General features: G+C 42.5%; 1 protein-coding gene across 8 annotated transcripts in view; it reads right to left on the bottom strand.

Annotated features, from left to right (window-relative positions):
* LOC122491270 (amyloid beta precursor protein) overlaps positions 1-21897 on the bottom strand; it is a 279513-nt gene that overhangs the window by 8058 nt on the left and 249558 nt on the right. For 4 of the 8 annotated variants that reach the window (XM_043593800.1, XM_043593802.1, XM_043593804.1 and 1 more), the window contains 4 exons: positions 20655-20876; positions 12460-12513; positions 5661-5761; positions 2071-2217 (listed from right to left, as the gene is read on the bottom strand). In XM_043593800.1, coding sequence (XP_043449735.1) covers positions 2071-2217; positions 5661-5761; positions 12460-12513; positions 20655-20876 — 524 coding nt within the window. The remainder of the gene's footprint in view (positions 1-2070; positions 2218-5660; positions 5762-12459; positions 12514-20654; positions 20877-21897) is intronic. The other 4 variants (XM_043593801.1, XM_043593803.1, XM_043593805.1 and 1 more) reach the window with 1 other exon arrangement.

The following is a 21897-nucleotide window of genomic DNA, read 5'->3' as shown; positions in this document are numbered from 1 at the left end:
TACGAAATGAAAAGATAAATTTGATTGGTCACTGAGATCTCCTTAGTTCGAAAAATTCGAATACTTCTCAAGATGTATTCATCCACTTTCTCCAACAGTTTCCTAAAAAATTGCATATACTATGAGGATCTCTCTGCCACAACCCCAGAACCGCATTTTATTTATTTATTTATTTTTTTTTATTTTTTTTTAAATTTTTTTTTTCAACGTTTTTATTTATTTTTGGGACAGAGAGAGACAGAGCATGAACGGGGGAGGGGCAGAGAGAGAGGGAGACACAGAATCGGAAACAGGCTCCAGGCTCTGAGCCATCAGCCCAGAGCCTGACGCGGGGCTCGAACTCACGGACCGCGAGATCGTGACCTGGCTGAAGTCGGACGCTTAACCGACTGCGCCACCCAGGCGCCCCCAGAACCGCATTTTAAATGCATAGGGGGCACCTGGCTGGTTCAGTTGGTGGAGCGTACAACTAACACTTGATCTTGGGGTTGTGAGTTCAAGCCCACGCTGGGGGTAGAGATGACTTACCGGTAAAATCTTTTTTAAAAAAATGTTTTATTTTATTTATTTTGACAGAGAGAGAGAGAGAGAGTGAGCATGCACACAAGTAGGGGTGGGTCAGAGAGAGAATCCCAAGTAGGCTCCTCACTGCCAGTGCCGACCCTGACACAGGGCTTGAATTCACGAACCGTGAGATCATGACCTGAGCCAAAATCAAGACGCTTAACGGACTGAGCCACCCAGGTGCCCCAACAATAAAATCTTAAAAAAAAATGCATAAGAAGAACTTACTTGTAAACTTTATTTTTCAATATTTTGTATTGTGGGATTAAGAAGTCTTATTTGTTTTTTTTTTTTTAACAGTTTATTTTGAGAGAGAGAGAGAGAGAGAGAGAGTGCATGAGAAAGCATGCAAGTTGGGGAGGGGCAGAGAGAGAGGGAGAGAAGGAGAATCCCAAGCAGGCTTTGTGCTGTTAGCACAGAGCCCGATGCGGGGCTCAGACTCACAAATCATGAGATCATGACCTGAGCCAAAAATCCAGTTGGACAGCTTAATGGCATGAGCCACGCAGGTGACCCCAAAAGTCATATATGAACCTTGCAGCTACTGTCTTTTCTTGGTGCAACTCGTGACTTCTGTGCTATACACATGTCAGTCACATATTGGCCCATGGGGACAAAAGCTTGAAGCATAACTGTGCAGTAATCGTGACTGTCACTTGGTGAACCTTCTCTCTACCCCCAGTGTGACTGCACTAAACTCTGAAAAAGTAAGGTATTTCAGCCAGATGTGCAGGGTAACAGGCTGAACATCTGGAATGACCTTGTAGGCTCTGCTTGGCTACTTGGTATAATGTCATTTCCTGTGAAACTCACCTGAAAATTAGCATTAGTTACTATTCCCTGGTTTTAGTTACAAGTCAGTCTTTAAGACAAAAAAAATATATAAGGGAACAGGGGCGCCTGGGTGGCTCGCTCAGTTAAGCGTCTGACTCTTGATTTTGGCTCAGGTCATGATCTCATGGTTCGTGAGTTCAAGCCCCGCGTCAGGCTCTGGGCTGACAGTGGGGAGCCTGTTCGGGATTCCCTCTCTCCCCCTCTCTCTGCCTCTCCCCTGCTCTCTGTCTCTCTCTCTCAAAAATAAATAACTAAACTTTTAAAAAGGTTAGGGAATAAACCTAGGGTTTAGGTTTTTTTTGAAGCAGACTTCCTCATTCCTTTTCACTTCTGACTTCTGTTGTCTTTTTTTCTTTTCTTTTACATGCTGGAGGGTGATCGCAATCTCTTGAAGTCAGGCATTATACTCAGTAGTATTTTGACATGTCCATACGTATTATAAGAAGCTGAGGGAGCAGCCTCCAACCCAAGGCCTTGATCACAGTATTTCTAAGTCGGAGTGCATGAAGACAGAATAAGAACACAGCTGCCACCCTGAGTGAGCACCATGCGGGAACGTGGACTTTCCTTTTCAAAGAAGAGACACCTGGAGGATTCTGAGCTTAAAGCCACGGACAATCTCCCTCGTAGCCTTCAACTCCCACCTGCAAGCATGCGGCCAAGGTCACCTACCTCCACGACACCATGATGGATGGACGTGTACTGTTTCTTCTTCAGCATCACCAAGGTGATGACAATCACCGTTGCTATGACAACGCCGCCCACCATGAGTCCAATGATGGCACCTTTGTTTGAACCCACATCTTCTGCAAAGAACACCTTGAAAACAAATCAAGAAAAAGGACTGTAATCGCAGGCGACAACCGGAGAAGGTATGTGAAAATTTTCAGTATGGAAGTGTGAGTTGGTGGCTACTTTGTTACCTGCTGTGTACTTGGGGGAAAACAAACAAACAAACAAACAAAAAAACCCCAAAAAACCCACACATTCTACTTACCAAGAATGACATCTGTGGTCTACACAACAAAGTACAGCATGTGGCTTCCCCAGTTCTGGGAAGTCTACTCCCTCCCCTGCCATCCCCTGCATGTCTCTAGAAAGGCAAAACAGAAGCCAAGAGGAACCCTGAAACCCTCGACAGGTGGAACACGGGTGAGAGGTGGGGCGGGGACCTATCAGCGGCCGTAGAGGCACGGAGCGTGATTTTGAAAGCAGATCAGCTGGGAGACCTGATGCGTGACCACGACACCTTAGGTCCTTTTCAAACCCCCCAGATGTCCCAACTTCCTCAGATGGACATTAATACGTAGGAATCAAGCATCTGAAACAAAGGAGTTCGTCAGAAGAAAAAGGACATCTTGTCACCTCCTTTTAGCCAATACTTCAATAATTCAAGAGGACGATACTTAACCTTGAGAAGCGTGATGCTTCAAAGACAGTTTTCTTTCAAAGGGAAGAGGTAGGAGGCGACGAGGTGAGAATTTTAATAGCGACGCAGAACTCCTGCTGGCTGTTTTCTCGAGAAACCCAAGTAAAGCTGTCGTTTTATTCTTGCTGTCCATTTGGATTTAACATACAAAAAATTTGGAAAACACGGCCGAAGATATGCATTCACTTTGCTGCGCAGCATTCCTTCCTACTGTTTACAAAGCAAGTCACTATCTTCAACCTCATCTAAGCTAAAGGGAATTAGAAGACCACACGGCACCTTCCAGAATCCTGTTATGTAAGGAGATGACCATATGCCAGATCACCGGGCCTCACGACTACTAAACTTACGCACCATATTTAGCACCTAAATTAATAAAAACAGCTCCCTAAATGATTTCTTTCAGTACGACCGCAGCATAGTAAAATGACTGATTTTCACAGGGAAAACGAACATCCTGGCAATCTGAAAAGGCAACATAAAATACAGCCAATGAAGCCAATTTCTAAAGGAGTCTTACTCAGGGTGTAGCTGCAACAAAATGAGAAACTGTTCATAATTATTCCACTTTCTCAACAAATATGCTAGTTCAACAGACTTATAAAAAAGCAAATCGTTAATTAGCTAATGATACAAGAGTGAGGTAATCAGGAATAAGTGTAAGCCTGGACATCTTCCTATGCCTTTAAGAAAATACTGTAATTTTGTAATATTCATCGCACTAATTATAGTACATTATCTTATCAAGTAGCTCAGTTGAGGGAGCGGATTCTCCTAATTGCTGCCCTGCCATTAGTCACTGTCACATTCCAGGAGTTAGTGTAACCGTGGAGATGGGTTTTTATGACACAGGCTCCAGAAAACGCAAGTCTGCACATTAATCTTCGGCTCTGTGCCCCACAAGCCCCCAACTCTTCAGTAGTTCCCCCAGGGTTTTGTTTTGTATTGTTTTTTTTTTTAGCGTTTATTTATTTTTGAAAGAGTGAGAAAGAGAGTGACAGTGAGTGGGGGAGGGGCACAGAGAGAAGGAGACACAGAATCGGAAGCAGGCTCCAGGCTCCGAGCTGTCAGCACAGAGTCCGACCCGGGGCTTGAACTCAGGAACTGTGAGATGATGACCTGAGCCGAAGTCGGATGCTTAACCGACGGAGCCACCCAGGGAACCCCCCCACAGGGTTTTTTAACCTCTTCAGCAGTAGCCAGATCAAGAGTGCCCCTGATTCTATAATAACCGAGACTGGATTAACCCGCCAATGAAAATCGTGCTTCAAAAAAAGCGAAATGTTCTTGTACAAAAACGCTTATGGGAGTCACGATGCAAATCTGAACCACAAGTCAGTTTGGGATTTGCGCCGATTGTTAAGTGACAAGAGGCCTACACAATACTTCACATGCATTTCTTTTGGAATTGACTACTGAGATTTATACATTTTATTGGTGAATATTGGAAAGATATTCCCCCCTGAAAGAGCACGCACGTGCCCAAACACACACGCGTACACTTACGTGCCTGAGAGCGATTTCTTCTCAAGCATTATTATTGCTAGGAGAACCTTGTTACCATTTTTTGCTGAGTACTGACTGTGCAATACAATCGTCTTCTTTGTTTATTTAACCTCCTTACCATGCTTACTGATAAGATGAAGGAAACCCTTGGGGCTCCTGGGGGGCTCAGTCAGTTGAGTGTCAGACTTAGGCTCAGGTCATGATCTCGCGGTCCGTGAGTTCGAGCCCCGCGTCGGGCTCTGTGCTGACAGCTCGGAGCCTGGAGCCTGCTTCGGATTCTGTGTCTCCCTCTCTCTCTGCCCACCCCTTTGCTTGTGTTCTGTCTCTCTCTCCCTCAAAAATAAGTAAATGTTAAAAAAAAATTATAAAAAATGATGAAAGAAACCATAACATAAAGCAGGATTCATTTATCTGAAGCTTTTGGTAAAAGATTTTATGTATCTACTGGAGCTGCCTCCAAAGGGACAGGTGCTCTTTGATTTACCATGATTCTAATATTCGGGGGAAAAAGAGGAGAGGGAGGAGATTTTGTCTGAAAAGGAAGCTGCCATCTTTGCTCCAACCTTTCAATGAGCGACCCTGTTGGGAAAGTCATGTCCTGCTTACCTCCTGCCTCCACCCACCTCGGTAGAAACCCAAAGATCCTGGCCCTGCAGAACCTAAAATGTGGGCGTTGGGGAAGGGACAGGGAGGGACAAGAAGGAGAGATGAAGTGGCACAAGCAAGACAATTATACACGCCAACTGAAGAGAAGAGCCATAAAACGTGTTCTGGGAAACCAAGTAATGTTCGCACACGTGTTCATTTGAGATTTTGTTATGTCAAATCCACCTCTTATCACCTGTCTTCCTAGAAAACAGAGTGGAAATTAATTAGAGTGGATATTTTTATTATTTTTTAATGTTTTTATTTATTTTAGAGAGAGAGAGAGTGAGAGAAAACATGAGATGGGGAGGGGCAGAGAGAGCGAGAGGGAGACACAGAATCCGAAGCAGGCTGTAGGTTCCGAGCTGTCGGCACAGAGCCCGATGTGGGGCTTGAACTCACGGAGCATGAGATCATGACCTGAGCTGATGTCGGACAGTTAACTGACTGAGCCACCCAGGCGCGCCCTAGAGAGGATATGATTATATAAATTAATTCCACTTTAAGCCCTCCCTGGGCTCAGCTAACCTTCTAGATGTAAAAAACTACTATATAAAGACCCTCCTTTACGTTTCCATGATGATCCTATATAGGCAAGCGCTGTATTTTTGTGGATTTCTGGCCCAGAACGAACAAGCGTTAACAGGTCATTTGGCAGGAAGAGGTAAATTAGTTGACGTACCAGTTTTTGATGATGAACTTCGTATCCTGACTCATGTCGGAACTCGGCATCCATCTTTACCTCAGAGATCTCCTCCGTCTTGATGTTCGTCAAGCCCGAACCTGCATTAATCCATAAGCATCGCACCGTAATTAAATTACACAGGGTGGTCAATTCATTTTATCTGTAAACAATAAGACTGTAACACAAAGGCTACCAAAACCTTCTTTCTAGGCCTGGAGTGAGAGGAAATAGATTAATGACTTTCTTCAAGGAAACTGACACCCTGTATTTAAACCCTTAACTCTTACCTATTTTAAACAAAAAGAAATTAAAGATTAAAGAAATCCAAAGTTAAAACTTCTACTGCCTTTAAACACACACCTTTAATATATATATATGTATATATTATATCAATTGCCTTTAAATATATATACATATACATACACACATACACACACACACACACACACACACACACACACACACACATATATATTTTTCATGGGGAAACCAGAAGTTAAATGCCAGCTGGGAGGTTAGCAAGGATGTGTTCCCAGAATATACTGGCTTGTTTTGGGGGCTTATTCATAGTTTAGTCTATTCTGTGTCTTTTCTCATGTGTTCTCATTCCTCCAGAAAAAATAATAAAAGTCTTTAAAAAATGAGCATTAATTACGTGGTAGAATCAATCTGCTACTTTAGGGCTTTGTTCCAACTACATATAAATTATGTTCGTGTACCTATGCAGCGAAGCAGTGGAAAAATCCTATCATTTATTTAATTAAGTGACTCAGTTATAGATACAGAATGTAATCGGTTCATCTGCTGAATAAAGAGCTGCAGTACATAATTTTTGAAAATGCTTCTGTGGGGCTAACAGAATTTGAAACTTACTAACTCCTTCTCTACAAACTGCTACATGATTCCTTACACTAATGGTTATAATAAATTTCATTTTTCAAATAATAATTTGAGGCTAAAAAACAAAATATGAAGCCAGTTTTAACACAAAACCTGAAAGCACAAAATATAAACATCAGTTCCCATACTATAGCATTTAAAGATCAAGTGTCAGAACTTTAGGATGAGAAAGACTTAACAAAATCACATCCTCTACAGTTTTCCTACGGGGGTGGGGGGCAGGGGTGGGGGTGGGCGGCAAACCCCCCACTCCTGAGTGGAAAAAAAAATCTATACATTTACCTCCATTTCAGACAGCCCTGCCTACAAGAACGATGTCCTTTCTTCCATTAAGCCTAAATCAGGTCCCCTACAGCAGCGACTCTTTGAGCCTGTGCAGCAGAGCAAGCCAAAACCTGCCCCCTGTGTTACGGCCTTGAACAGATCAGACACTCCAGGAGAGGCATCATGTTCCCGATGGTTCTTGCTCAGGCTACATGTTACCAGGTCCTTCAGCTCCCATGGGACCTAATTTCTTGCTTTTTGTCTAGTCACTCTTACAGTCTTGTCCACCAGGGGCTGTGAGACTTGTCACACACCTTGTTGGAAATGAAATGCACAATGTCCACAAAATACCGTGTGCCAGTCTAACGGCACGGCTCATATAAAAAGAAAGGGGGGATAACTGGACAAGACCATGGGCACCCATGCTGGTTGTGAGAGATCCCTGATTCCTTGTCAAACTGTTCACAAAGCTTCCATTTAATAACTCATCCGAAAACAGATCCAAGACCAATGTCAATCTACCCCTGGCCTGTAGGCTGTCACCCTATCTTCTCTCCTCTTGATCAGAATTAGTTTCTTCTATCTTCCCAGACATCCACAACGATTATGGAGAGCAGTTCCAGGATTTCACCCCTAAGTTCTCCTAGCCTACAATTTGTCTGGGTCACAAGGACTTGGATGTGGGTACAGAGGTGTTGTAGATTCAAAATAGACCCACAGGGGGCGCTTGGGTGGCTCAGTAGGTTAAGCGTCCAACTTCAGCTCAGGTCATGATCTCACGGGTCTGGAGTTCAAGCTCCGCATCAGGCTGTGCTGACAGCTCCGAGCCTGGAGCCTGCTTTGGATTCTGTGTCCCCCTCTGCCCCTCTCCCACTTGTGCTCTGTCTCTGTCTCTCTCAAAAATAAATAAAAACATTTAAAACAGACCCACAGATCTGTTAATACTCCCCCTTTCCCGAGGTGGGACTTAATTCCTTTCCCCTCAGTGTGGACTAGATGGAGTTCCTTGCTTCTAATGAATAGAAAATAGAGAAAGTGATCCTGGATGAGTTCTGAGTCTAGGTCAAAAAAAAAAAAAAAAAAAAAGGGCAATGCAGCCTCCTTCTTGTTCTCTTTCTTGGATCACTTGGTCTGGGAAAGCCAGCAGCCATGTCAGGAGGACACTCAAGCAGCTCTATAAAAAGGTTCCCATAACGAGGTGTGGCGGTCTCTTGCCAACAGCCATGTGAGTGCACCATCCTGGAAACAGACCCACCAGGGTCAAGATTCAAGTCTTCGGATGGTTGCAGCTTTGGACCATGTTCTGATTGCAACCTCATGAGAAACTCTGAGCCAGAGGCACCCAGCTAACCCATGCCTGAAATCCTGAGCATTACAGTAACTGTAAGAAACGAAATGCTTGTTGTTTTAAGTTGCTAAGTTATGGAATTATTTATTTGTTACATTAGCAGATAACTACTACAAGGAACAAGTGCTTCCTTTTTTCGTCTTGATCTACCTTGGGCTTTAATTTCCTACTATCTTTGCTATAGACATAAAGGCAGAAGCACAAAGTAGGACAGTTTCCCTTTCTCTCTCATCTTTTGCTGGCGTCTTCTCAACCATCCCTTAACGCCTGGCCCTGTCCTGAGAGCTGCAGGGCTCTCTGTTCTCTATTTAAATTGCTTTAAAATTATTTCCATTTTCTCATGATTTTCAACTCATTCTGACCTATAATCTTCCCGACACTATTTTTATCGGGCTGTGATGCTAATGCTCTGTTGTTTCTCCTAACAGAGAATATTTTTGCCTATGTAATATAACAGCTGTATATTTTTATCTTTCTATAGCCCCTTTTAAATCTGAGATGCTGGTGTAACCACAGTGATTTCTTTATAGCCTACCCTTTTTCTGTCATCAGGATCTAGCAACGCCAACAGTTAAAATTGTATTTCTGGGATTTCTTTAGTGTTTATGTATTTATTTTCGAGAAAGAGTGTGGGCATGCAAGTGGGGAAGGGACAGAGAGAGAGGAGAGAGACAGAATCCCAAGCAGGCTCCACACTCAGCATGGAGCCCGAGCCGGGGCTTGATCTCACAGCTGTGAGATCATGACCGGAGCTGAAATCAAGAGTCGGGCACTTAACCGACTGAGCCACTCAGACGTCCCCTATATTTCTGAGATTTAAAAAAAAGTATCTTGGAATAGTCTTTTTAAAAATTTAGCGGACCAAACAGTTACTTAAAAAAATATGAGCTCTCCACCCAAAATTGTAAAAGCCCACATTATTTCTAAAAGAATACTGAAAATACTTTTGAGAGCCCCCCAAAATTTGAAATTCGTGTAACAAGTCAGAACAGATAATATAGTTCAACAGTTTGTGAGATTCTTGGCAGAAAGAGATCTTTCTAGGTCATTTTTTGCATTGCATGTACAATCACTTAGTGGAAAGACTGTCTATACACTAAGCAAATCTCACCACAAGGTAAGAAAAATTAACACGTTTGCGTACAGGCAAACATCATGGGTAACAAGCTCATACTACATACGTGATTAAATATTAAGCGTAGGTTTAAATACACCACAAGGACCTTGGCTTACAGGCTCGTCAGACAGTGTTTTCTCAGTTGTGTGGATTCCATTCTAAGCCCTGGTGTGGCTCCAGTTGCCTACATCATAGTAAGTGAGCAGAATCTGTAGTTCACTTGAAGGGGGAAGGAGGCATGTCCCTCACGAAACCTGTCACATGGCTTGGGGTCAAGGACTTGGTCTCTTTCATGGGGACTGGAGAAGGGTGGTAATAAATTATAGTGGAAAGCGTAGCTTTCCTCCCCCTGTGGAGAGCCTGCTAAGTATTTTTCCTCTTTATTCTGGTCAAAAGGTGTAACTTGACCTTCAGAGTCCATTGTTCCCTGGAAATAAGCCAGGGGAGTAGCTGGAATGGCCACTCTGCCCAGAAATCTCCACTGCTACCACTGTTTCCCCTATTTGACATGATCCTACTTTCTGAAAGTTCCAGTGCCCTGGTTTTTCAGGTACGAAAGACAAAGAGAAGTCATGTTCCTTGGTCACGATTATACAAAAACCCTTTCTTTACTCGTTTCAGAGCAACAACAGCAATCATTCAACAGCGATGCCATCAACGGAATGACACGATAGGACAATCCTGGGAAGAGTCTCTAAGTCTGGAAAGTCTAAAGATATACTTTAGCACATTAGACTCAAGCATGCGGTCTCCTGAAGTGTGATGTTGGAAGAACCAGAACTAATGCTACGAACGTAGCGGGGAATTGGTCCAGATGCTTGGGAGACTCACTGTAAGCACAGAAATAGAGAGCATATGTATATATGTCTTAATACAGATCCAGCAAATAGACCTATTCATAAACCAGAATCTTCCTCACTTTGTATCTGATCGGTCTTTCTTGCCTATGGCCTTCTTTTCTTTGGGAAACCCTAGCCTTACACAGTAGAAGAGAGCAGAACTGAGGCCATTCTCTCATCTTTGACTCCTTTCCCCCTTCTTTGCCAATGGATGAGACTCAAATCTTTCAAAACCTTTCTCCAAGTCGTCTTCCAGCATGTGCCCAGGTTAACACATCCCTTGGCGAGTGCCCCATCTGCTTACATCACAGACACCCTGGTTTATACTTTAAGGTGCTTTGGATTCCTCTACCTTTCTAATTCCATCTCCTCTTTTAAATACGCAAAGTGTGTTCCTTCTATTATACATCAAGCCCCTGAGAACAGGCACCTTCTCATTTCATTTCTTTCCACCCACCATAGCATTTAATGCACTGATCTTTGTGAGGTATCAAAATGAGACACTGCTGTTACTGAAATATTGTTATAATAAAGACTTCAGATGGCTTCTTCCCTCTATAGAACACCTCTATTTTCTAGCTCTCTCCTTACAGCAGATTGTTTTGGGGAATGTACGGAAAAGTTATTTTCATGTTAGATTTTTTTAAAAGATGGGGGAAAAAAAATCAACTTGGGTCATTTGTTTTGGTGTCATTCTCCCCACCTCCACCCAAATTTCAATAAGAACGTATTAGCCTAGAAGGCCCAATGCAGGAACTTTATAAAATTGGTTGCAAGAGTGCTTGTAATACACTTTTTATTCTTGTAGATGAAAAGCATCTCTTTCTTAAAAACAAAATAGAAAGTGCCATAAGAAAAGGCCCAAGGCAAATGACAGTCCTCAGCTGGTCTTGGTCACAGTTACAATGGAGCCGGCCCTCAGCCCTGAGCTCCACCACGGGCTGAGCAGAATGGGGGTGTCAACTGGATGTCGACTGCTGGCTCCTTAAAATTCACCGGTGTGACAATGGCAATAAGGGAGACATTAGGAGAGCCAAAACGGTGTCTGACTTACTATAATTTAAGTTCTTCTGAAAAGCCCTGAAGGCAGAGATTCATAAAATCAATGAGATCAGCCGTCAAGATGTGTCACTCCACTGTCCCCGCTGCCCTGTTAACAACCACACAGAGGGCATGACAATGCCACAGGGCAGATTTGGAGTTCTCATCAATGACTGCGGTTGGGGACAGTGGTGGCCCGAGCCTGCACCTGCCATGAGACAGGCAGGTTCTGTTCTTGGCCTGTGACCAACTGTACCGGAAACAGGGACCTCCAAGGGTTAGCATCTCCGAACAAGGTGAATTCCCTGTTCCTTCATGATCCCACGGGGACATGATGAGGATGAGGAAGGAAATAAATACAAGAAGGTATGCACCGTTTGTGGAGTTAAATCTTTCTAGAGTATACAGATTGGTCAATTTAGTAACTACTGTCTTTGATCCACTGAAAACGATGGCTCCTGTGAGTTGGGCAGAGTTGTGTACAAAGTCAAAAACCAGGCTCGTGTGTGCTTCTGTTGTGGTGCGACATTATTTTTAAAACAGTCTGAGACAGAGCCTAAATACAGAAAAAAGGGTGAAGGTGCATTTCTTAACGCTTGGGAAACTATAAAAAAATTTAAAAAAATAGAAAAAAGTGTCTATTTTAGTATTAATGGCAATGTTAAGTGGTACGAAAAATAAAAGACTTCTACATAAAACTGTGCACACACATCCTTTCTGTCATTTTAGTTACTCATGGGGAATAAGTCCATACAACCCACAGAAGAGAAAATGCAAGTATTTCAGGGCTCTAGAGGTAGTCCCATCCTGGTATTTTTAGGAAGTCACATCGACTTGAGAAACCGACTAAAGTCTGAGCCCAATTCAGGCAGAAAAGGACCCATCTGCATACCAGACAAGAAAGGAAGGAGGAGATATTCATAGCAGACACCAAGTCACCACCAGACAGAACCTGCATCTCTGTAGGTTTCCATTTTTGAGGACAGAGAGGTCTATTTCATCTTCTCTACTTAAGAAGGAGAAAAAAAAAAACAACAACAATAAAAAAACAAACCCTAAGTTGGAAGGGCTGTTTTACTGTTTGAAAAGGGAAGCTCAGAAAGAAAAAAACAGATTATTTAAATAGGAACTCGGAAGGTAAAGTGTAAGGGAAAGCAAGTCTGGCTTCCAAGGTCATTTCACATCCTCTCTCTCAGTATTTGCAGGTTAGAGAGGCCATTGATGAAGGAAGGGGACAGGGTCTGCTCAAGCGCACGATGCGGAGACATAGAAGTAACCGGGTTATACCTGGTCGGGTGGTCAGTCCTCGGTCGGCAGCAGGGCGGGCGTCGACAGGCTCAACTGGGCACAGGAAGCAAGAAACACGGAAAGCAAACAAGACAAATCAAGATGGTAAGTGGTGGCTCCTGAACACAGGGCAGGGCAAAGCATGTGAAATACACAAGTTATAAAAAAAGGAGCAGCTGGAAAAGAACCACAGTGAGTTAATCCTGAGTATCAAGGAACAGGGGAGGGGTACCACCTCAAAAGGCTTCTTGCTATTGATGGGCCAACCCTACTACTTAGTTTTCTCATAAAAGCACCCACCAGGACACATCAAAGAGGAGGGGCTGGGGAGCGTGGATTTACCTCTCATCAGGTTTAGAGATGGTTTCTTGGCTTTTGATTAGAAATAAAATACATTATACCCAGCCTGGCGGAAAATCTTACAGATACCTCCTTCTACAACTGTCCAATCTTACCTTATTTTACGGTTAATTAACTACAAAAGGGCTCCATTGAATTCCCCAGGGGAAATGCCAACGAGAATTTATCGGGAGAGAAAAGTTTCACCACGTGATCTGCCATTTTAGTGAATCAAATTTGCTCCCAGTTTGGGGGTAAAAGAAGTAATCCGGAAAGTCAGTCTCTCTCTAATTTTAAAGGCTGGTTTCTCTTTTCATAGATGACATACAGCTGAAATGTGTGCGATGTGAGTATTTCCTTTTGTATTTCTCAACTTTCACTGTGTTTCCTTTGTGAGTATTCTGGGCCAGACCCAAAAAAACAGTGCAGGTGGGACAACGGTGCCCCACCACTGCTTATAATTAGCTGGTATTTCCAAAGTGCTTCTGATTCTCAGAAAAAAATAAAAAAAAATTTTTTTTAAAAATGTTTATTTATTTTTGAGAGACAGAGAGCGTGAGTGGGGGAGGAGCAGAGAGAGAGGGAGACACGGAATCCGAAGCAGCCTCCAGGCTCCTAGCTGTCAGCACAGAGCCTGACGCAGGGCTCGAACTCAGGCACAGTGAGATCGTGACCTGAGCCGAAGTCGGCTGCTTAACTGATGGAGCCACCCAGGTGCCCCTTGATCCTCAGAAAATATTAACTTGAACTTAGACTGGTCTTTGAAGAAACCGGCAAAGGAGAGAAACCAAGGTTTAAGGATTAATAATTGAACAAGGGGCAAATGAAGCCGAGGGAGGGGAAAAGCCCGTTGGGTAAAACCTGGGAAATACAGGGTAAGAAGGGAAAGAAAGGTGGGCAACGTCCACGGGAAGATAACGTGTGCTCCACAGGAGGGCTTTGGGATCAGCAATTTCAATAAGACCACACAGCTTACGGGTGCACACAGCCCAGGCATTCCAAGGTGGGATTACAAACCCAAATTGATTCGGAACGCCACATGTTGGCAGAACAGCGAGGGAGAAGAAAGTGGCAGCAAGTCAAGCCTTCAAAATATGAAAAAATCAGGTTGCTGAGAATTCGGAGACATTTGGACGAAACAAAAAGAGCAGCGTGGGCTGGTCCTTCATCATGCAGACCGGCAACATGGTGAAGGGGGAGATGGAGGTGTCTAAACCCAACGTTCACGATGGAAGCAACTGTGGGCGAATGACCCCTTCTGAGGCCGTTTCTTCATATGTAAGCTAGCATCTTCTAACTGTAGTGAAATACCTCAAAAATGAAAAAGCCGGTTCAGAAATGCTCAAATATTACACGACTGCATTTACTGAATGTCCTGTTTATTATGGAGAAGGATGACTAACTTCTAGTACTTTACTGGTATGATAGATTAAAAAACATGCTTCCTTCTGCATTTGAATGATCCTTATCCATTTGAATGATAGAGTTGCTCTGTATTTCACTTTTTCCCCCATCTGCAACAGTATTCAGCAAGGGACTTTATTATTCCTTGTAAAATAGAGTTAACAGAGGGATTATTTCTTTTTTGAGAATTTCCTCAAGAAGCTCTAACAAGAGCTCCGACGGTTCTTCAGGTGAAGGTAACAGTGTGCCAAAGCACACTCACAGAGCGAAAAAGTATCTTTAAGTGGTGATCCCATTCATCAATGGCTAAATCATCGGAGACTGTATTTGACTCATGAGAGAAGCAGCAATTCATCTGTGGTTTAAACGCAGGCTGAAGAGCTGGTGGTTGGTCCCAGGGTCCAGTTTCATGGCACCACTTGTCTACTCTGTGATCTTGGGAAGCTACATTCTCTCCTATTCTCAGTTCTGTTCTAAGTAAATAGGGTATCTCCAGGGCTCAAATGTGCACACATACGCGTAAGAACCTTACAAATGATAAAGCCCCATTCCCCAATTACTTAAAGAAATTGCTTTGATGCTTTGATGCTTAAAGAAAAAGCATCAAATGTATGTAGAGAAAAAGGTCTGAAAGATATTATTACCACCAAAAGCTACCATTAGTTATTTCTGGGTGAAAAGACTTTTTTTTTTTTACAAACTTCTCTGTCTTTTCTTCCCAATGTGTGTGTATTATTTGAAAACAGTAATAAAACCTTGTCTATTTTTTGGAAGATAAAACAATGAGTAGTTTTACAGACTTAAGCCCTCGTCTGCTTTCACGGCTTGAGACTGATTCAGTATGAATTAATATTCAAAAAATAAGTAACTCTTGTGTTCAGTGAGCAGACATCAATTTTTTTAGAAGACAGTTATGACACTGTTGCCCCAAATGAATACATATCAACAGGACAAAGTGGTGCGTTATTTCCCAGCCCAACATAAACACTTTCTAATTTGCCAAATGAACTATTACAGGTTGAACCTGAAAGTAATTTCGGTACAGTGTTCACGACATTTTACACTAGCTGTTTCATAAATTAAAAATAAGAAAGAGATCATCTTAGAGAGTTTAGATAAACCTTAAGCGGAAATGCGTTATTCCCCTGCCTTCAGTAGCTCTGAGTCAAAACTTTCCCTAGGGCAGGGGAGAAACTGATCAAAATTCTGGGGCTTCTGAGTTTCTTCTCGTACCTCTTGTAACAGACCAATCCTGAGTTGGATGCTGCTTGAACATGTCACCAGGCCAAAGGTAATGGAGGAATCAGCAGGAAAATAGTGTTACACGTACAGAACACAGGTGTGAAAAGGACATTACTTAATTTCAAATTCACCATTTAAAGTGATTTGGTCATTGCCTCTCTATTACATGCATATGGTCTTACCAAAACCTGCTGTGCCTCTCTGGGAATATTATAGGATTTCGTGCATGCATTCTATACGAAGAGGCTGACCGGTGGCCACTTCTTGGCGGGCCTGCTCAGGCAGTTGTGGAAAAACAGGAGAAACACAAATGCCTTTAGCCAGATGACTTCACGGTCCGTAAGACCGAAGGTTTGATCAACAACAGCCTCACTTCAGTGTATCCAGTTAGGGTTTGTGGATCTGAAAAAAACCACAGAAAACCCCTCAACGAAAACTACAGCTGGTCAAAGAGCCTCAAATATTGGGAAACTGTGATATGCTTAGTTTTTCAATATAAATTAAAAGAATGCCTGGCTGCCTGACCCTCTCTCTGGACTGTTCTTAAGAAAAAGCAATAAACTGTAGGCATTTGAAGCTGTGATGGTAAGGACTGCATGAACAACGAAAGGAAATCCTTTGAGAATTTTCGATGTTTGCCATGGCTCTGTGTGTAAGCACCTCTCTGAGATGGTTACAAGGAATAAGGCCCTGGGGAGAGAGAGTAAAGGGAGATGGGGAGAGAGAAAGGGCAAGATTTTAGGACTGTGTCATGATATGGCTTGTTACAGTCATGCATTTTTAAGGATATACTGTTTGAGCCATAGGGTGATTCTCCCTAAGACCAGCTGGTAAAACCTCTCTGATAAGATCCTGGTTCTATAGGAGGGAGGGAAGGAAGGAAGGAAGGAAGGAAGGAAGGAAGGAAGGAAGGGGAAAAGAAGGGAGGGAGGGAAGGAAGGAAGGAAGGAAGGAAGGAAGGAAGGAAGGAAAGAAGGAAGGAAAGAAGGAAGGAAAGAAGGAAGGGAGGAAGGGAGGAAGGAAGGAAGGAAAGAAGGAAGGAAGGGAGGGAGGGAGGGGAGAAGAAGGGAGGAAGGGAAGGAAGGAAGAAAGGAAGGAAGGAAGGAAGGAAAGAAGGGGAAAAGAAGGGAGGAAGGGGAGAAGAAGGGAGGGAGGGAAGGAAGGAAGGAAGGAAGGAAGGAAGGAAAGGAAGGGAGGAAGGGAGGAAGGAAGGAGGGAGGGAGGGAGGGAGGGGAAAAGAAGAGAGGGAGGGAGGGAGGGGAGAAGAAGGGAGGGAAGGAAGGAAGGAAGGAAGGGAGGAAGGAAGGGAGGAAGGAAGGAAAGGAGGGAAGAGACAGAAAGAAAGGAAAGGAAGAAAGCAAGCAAGCAAGCAAGAAAGAGCAAGCTACACTAAACATTTACTGTGTTGCAGAATCTTAGCTAAGAGCTTTCTCTGCCATCTCTTTTAATGCTCATACCCTATCTCTGAATTAGGAATTATTGTCACCTTTGTTTGACAGACCAGGAACTAGCCAGAGAGGCTCTCTAACTCGCCCACAACACACAGCAGCACTGGAATTTAAACTCTGATCCACACCATTCAGGAATGTGGGGTAGCTACTATTCTGTGGGATGGTGGGGATGTGGAGCTGGTTTTGGTGGTCACCACGGCCACAGGGGAAGGGAGGACACTACTGGCTTCTAGCAGACGGGGACCAAGGATGCTAGACGCCGTGCACAGGGCAATCCCACACACACACAAAATAGCATCCTATACGATCTCCTAAATTCCTGCTGGACATTCATTTATCTGTGATTATGTGAGTCCAGAACCTAACTCAGTTGAAACACAAAGCATTTTTTGCACAGTTCTTACTGTAATCTGGATACCCTTAAGAGCTCACCATTGGGTAAGACGAGGAAAGATTGCTTTATTTAGAGCCTTCTCAGGAGTTATTTACGGTGCTGGAAAATCATCCACTGTTGCTCACAAAGCCTGAATCATGGCATCAGCCCTTGTATCAGTCTGCATTTGTATTTGTCACATCCATTCAGGACAAACACCTGATCATGCCATTATTTCCGTTAGTAGTCAAGCCTCAATACTTACATGTTGAAATACTTATAAATTACACCCATTATATTGATTTCTCCTCTCCCCCCAAACATTGTCAGATCGTTTTTTAAAAATTATTTATTTATTTATTTGGTCAGCTCGTTTTAAGATTCATTGTTAAGAAGGCTTTTCAAAATGCGACAAAAGCAGTGTTAGGTCTGATAACAGTCAGAACCAGAACTCAAGCTCTGAGATCCTAAATATTATTGCCTTGTAACACTTTCATGTAAGATTTCACTATTTATCAGTAACAGATCTTTATTTAACAAGAGTATCAGCTCTTCTGATGAGGCTTGGGCAATGTAACAGCTGTGTCCTGCCTGTCAAGGATCCAGAGGATTCAAGGACTGAGCCCAAGGGGGCATCTTGGCAACACCCAAGGGACCACGGTGTGTGTATATGTGCAAAAGCAGAGACTGTCTCCTAGCACCAACGGCCACAGGCCACTCTCAGAGTCTGCTTCTGAGCAGATGTGTTTAAACCCAAAATCTGTTGTTCCTAGTCTTCCGAAAACTGATCACTTTGGGGAAACCCAGTAGTGAATCTCATCTTCTTTCTTTGGATTATTTAGCCAGAGTTGCAGGGAGAATCACTACTTGCTTTCTAGCTTGGACCAAGGCTTCTTTCTTATTTGATTCGGGAGGATTGTCAAGGGGCAGAAGACCAGGCAAACAGTGGATATGCTGACAATGGCATCGAGGTTTGGATTGTAGGAGGTTGCTTCGGTAAAATAGTTCCTCTCTCTATTTCTACGCAAAAAGAACAACCGATATCCTTGCATTTTTCCCCCTAAACAGAATGGGTCAGTTTGGCTACTGTTTAAAAACTTTAATGTAAGCAGAGTGTTTAACAGAATGCATGTAATTTTTAATGGAGACCACATATATGCACATGAATACATACAAAGTCAAGATGAAATGTTTAGAGCATATAAAGGCAGATTTATTTACCTGTTGGTATTATTTATACTACTAATATGATAAATGTAAAGTTAAATTTACCTCATTAAAGATACCGAGAAAATATGATATTCATAGTAAGCAGTTAAGCTCTCAGTATCTGATCAAGTAAAGAGAAAAATCTGAAATTCAGGAAATGCAACACCTTCGAGAAAAATATACACTATTTGGCTCTTCTAGATTGTGCTATGTGGGACCAAGATCATTGCATTTCACTGTATTCACTAAACTTGACGGTTAACATAAACAGGGCTTGAGTGTCTTTTTCTCTGCTGTTAAACTTTGTACAGTCTACATTTGTAAAGGATTTACGACATTTAAGAGAAATACCAAGTATTACATCAAACGTACACAGTAATTTCTGTAAATTAATTTTTACTCTGATATAGCTTCCTTTGGCTTTCTAAACCTCTTTCTATAAAGTTTACCGTAAATAAATTATAATTTCTAGTTTCTATTATTTGTGTGTGTGTGTGTGGCCATAAAAATTCGGGTAGGCTCTGAAATAGGCTTTATCCTACTTTTCCAAAATCAGTAAGTAATGGAAAGTATTAAATGGGAACATTTTATTTATAGAAACTATATATTTGAAAGATGTGAAACGGTCTTAGATTATGAGAAACCAATTCGAAATTCTTTACAAATTATAATTTTAGAATCACTGCAGATGAATAAATTCTCCAAAGCAGAGGAAATTTTTTAAGAAAAAAAAGTCTAATTTATAGATTTAAATTTTTTCATAAAAAGCTAGGAGGCGAACATAAATGACAAACATTTAACATTATTTGGTATAAAGGGAATTAAGATTGTAATTTTCTACTCAAGGAAGTTCATCAGACTTCAGATGTGGTACCTATTTCTCCCTGAATTAAACAACTCAATGTTCTAAAGGAAAAGAGGAAACCTAGTATGCATTCAATTTACAAATGAGACTGGACATTTTCTACAAAGAATTCTCATTAGTGACTGAATGATGAGGATTTTAAATGGCCAAAATGCATCCACCTATTAAAAAAAAATGGTATAACAAGCACTCTATTTTAATTTAATAAGGAAGTTAGCCTCATAACTAAAGTTCTTAAATTTTTGCAGAAGTCTTAATTTTTTTCCTCTATGTAAAAATTATTTTTATAACTGGTAAAGTCTTACTTTTATGCTATATAGAACATCGCTGTTTGGATCTGATATTATGAGTATAAGGTGTCCTTCTTCAAATTAAAACAAATTTGGAGTGATTTCTCATATGGAGATGGTCCAATATTTTCTGTAATGGTTCTTAAAAAAAACCAAACTTTTATAGTACACTGAAGGTCTCCTACTGAATTCATATTTAGTCTGATGTGTATACCGGATTGCGTTTTGAGATATCCATACTCTAAATATTCGTATTACAAATATTACCACTATCCAAATTTGCTACTTTAACAAAGAAACTCACAGGTAAAATCTTGTGTTCTTAAAAAACATGCTATTAGTATTTAGAAATCAAGGTGTTTCTGCGTTTGAAATTTTATACTTCCAAACCTGTAAAAATGATCACGGAAGAGAACTAAAAGATACCCTCTCCTGAAGAGATATTTAGAAGTTTCTGCTAAGAAATCCCTGTGAAAGAAAGTACATCAGAAAGTACATCATCCAATGTGCAAATTTGTTGACAGAGAAAATCTCTGAGCTGTCACAGGAAAAAACCTGTACTAATTAATACGCATCCTAATTTTGACAGCGGTCTTAAATTTAACTTTCTAAACACAAAGTTATTTAAGTCTCGAGTAAAATTACATTTTACTTGCAGGTGATTTTTTACCTTTGTCTTTAACATTCAATGCAATCTGAAATTTGATGCATTAGAATAAATAATCAACAAAAACTACCTGGGCGCTTTTCAAGCCTCCATTTATGCAGGGCCCGCGAAAACGCTTCGTCACGGGGTGAACTGTGATTCACATCATTTCATCCTCTGTTTGCTCTGAATGGCCACTGCCTCATAAACATACACTGAATATTGTTCTTTTTTAAATTTTTTTCCCCAGAGGCAACAGAATACCTCTCAGTGAGAAAGTACATTTTTCAAATTCATATAAGAAGTCACCACTCAAGAATATCAGAAAGATATACACCCATACTAGAATGTTCTTGTTCTCTCCGGGGCCTCTTACCTTCGTTTTCTGTATTGGCCGGCACCGAGTCGACCCCGAAAGGATGCCAGGGCTGCAGATCGTCCAGGCTGAACTCCCCGTTCACGGGAAGAAGCTCCACGGTGGTTTTTGTCTCGGTCAAAGACGGCATGAGGGCATCGTTTCCGTAACTGATTCTTGGTTCGCTGATCATGTTGGCCAAGACGTCATCGGAGTAGTTTTGCTCTTTCTGAAGCAGCTCATCTAAACAAAAGAAAGCCATGCCTTTGGTGGGTCCCAGTGACAATGCAGCAGTGGCTCCCATTTTCTGTCTGCCAGACACGACTGTAACTGTTCTACACCTGTGAGCTCACGTGGAGCCGTGAGGTGGGCACCGGCATCGTTTCCATCTTACAGATGTGAAAACTGAGGCCCGTGGGAGTTGAGCCACGTGGGCAAAATCATAGCAAGGGCTCAAGGCAGGACTGGAGCCCAGGGAGAATGGCTAACACCCAAGCTGATGCTCCGAATGACCCCACCGTTCCTCCCAGGGATGAATGACCTCGAGAGCTGTACCTCCACTTCCTCCTCTGACACGGATCCTAGGATCCTGTGATTGCAAAGGAATCAATAGTGTGCTGTGGTGAGGTGTCTGCCGGGAAGCGGTGGCATCATACGAGGTACAGTTACATAATCTAGTGAATCCCTCCCTAGTTTTCCCTTGAACATGCGGGAGCCTAAATGACGGCAGCCTCCTCTATTCTCGAACAGTTCTCGTTGTTTTGGTTTGAATAGATCTGCCTTCCTCAATGGCCCCCTCGGGGCCACATGATCTGTGTTCTGAGGCAACAGGGAAGCAGTCGCCTTGCCTTCCCGGCCGTGGCCTTATGGGCACAAAGTTCTGCTCCAGCCTCTTCCTTGGGCGAAACCTCCCTGACACTCAGCACATCTCACGCCACCTCAGACCAGATTTCCTGTGCTGCCTCTCTTTTCAAAAGATGCTATCTCTTTTCAAAAGATGCTTACCCCCTTTTCTTTTTTTATTTTTTTTATTTATTTATTTAAAAAAAATTTTTTTTTTCAATGTTTATTTATTTTTGGGACAGAGAGAGACAGAGCATGAACGGGGGAGGGGCAGAGAGAGAGAGGGAGACACAGAATCGGAAACAGGCTCCAGGCTCCGAGCCATCAGCCCAGAGCCCGACGCGGGGCTCGAACTCGCGGACCGCGACATCGTGACCTGGCTGAAGTCGGACGCTTAACCGACTGCGCCACCCAGGCGCCC

This window comes from Prionailurus bengalensis, chromosome C2, assembly GCF_016509475.1.
Source record: "Prionailurus bengalensis isolate Pbe53 chromosome C2, Fcat_Pben_1.1_paternal_pri, whole genome shotgun sequence".
In the NCBI taxonomy this organism is placed as follows: Eukaryota; Metazoa; Chordata; class Mammalia; order Carnivora; family Felidae; genus Prionailurus; species Prionailurus bengalensis.
The sequence above is the reverse complement of the archived record's forward strand: the minus strand, read 5'-3'. Positions and strand labels throughout refer to the sequence as shown.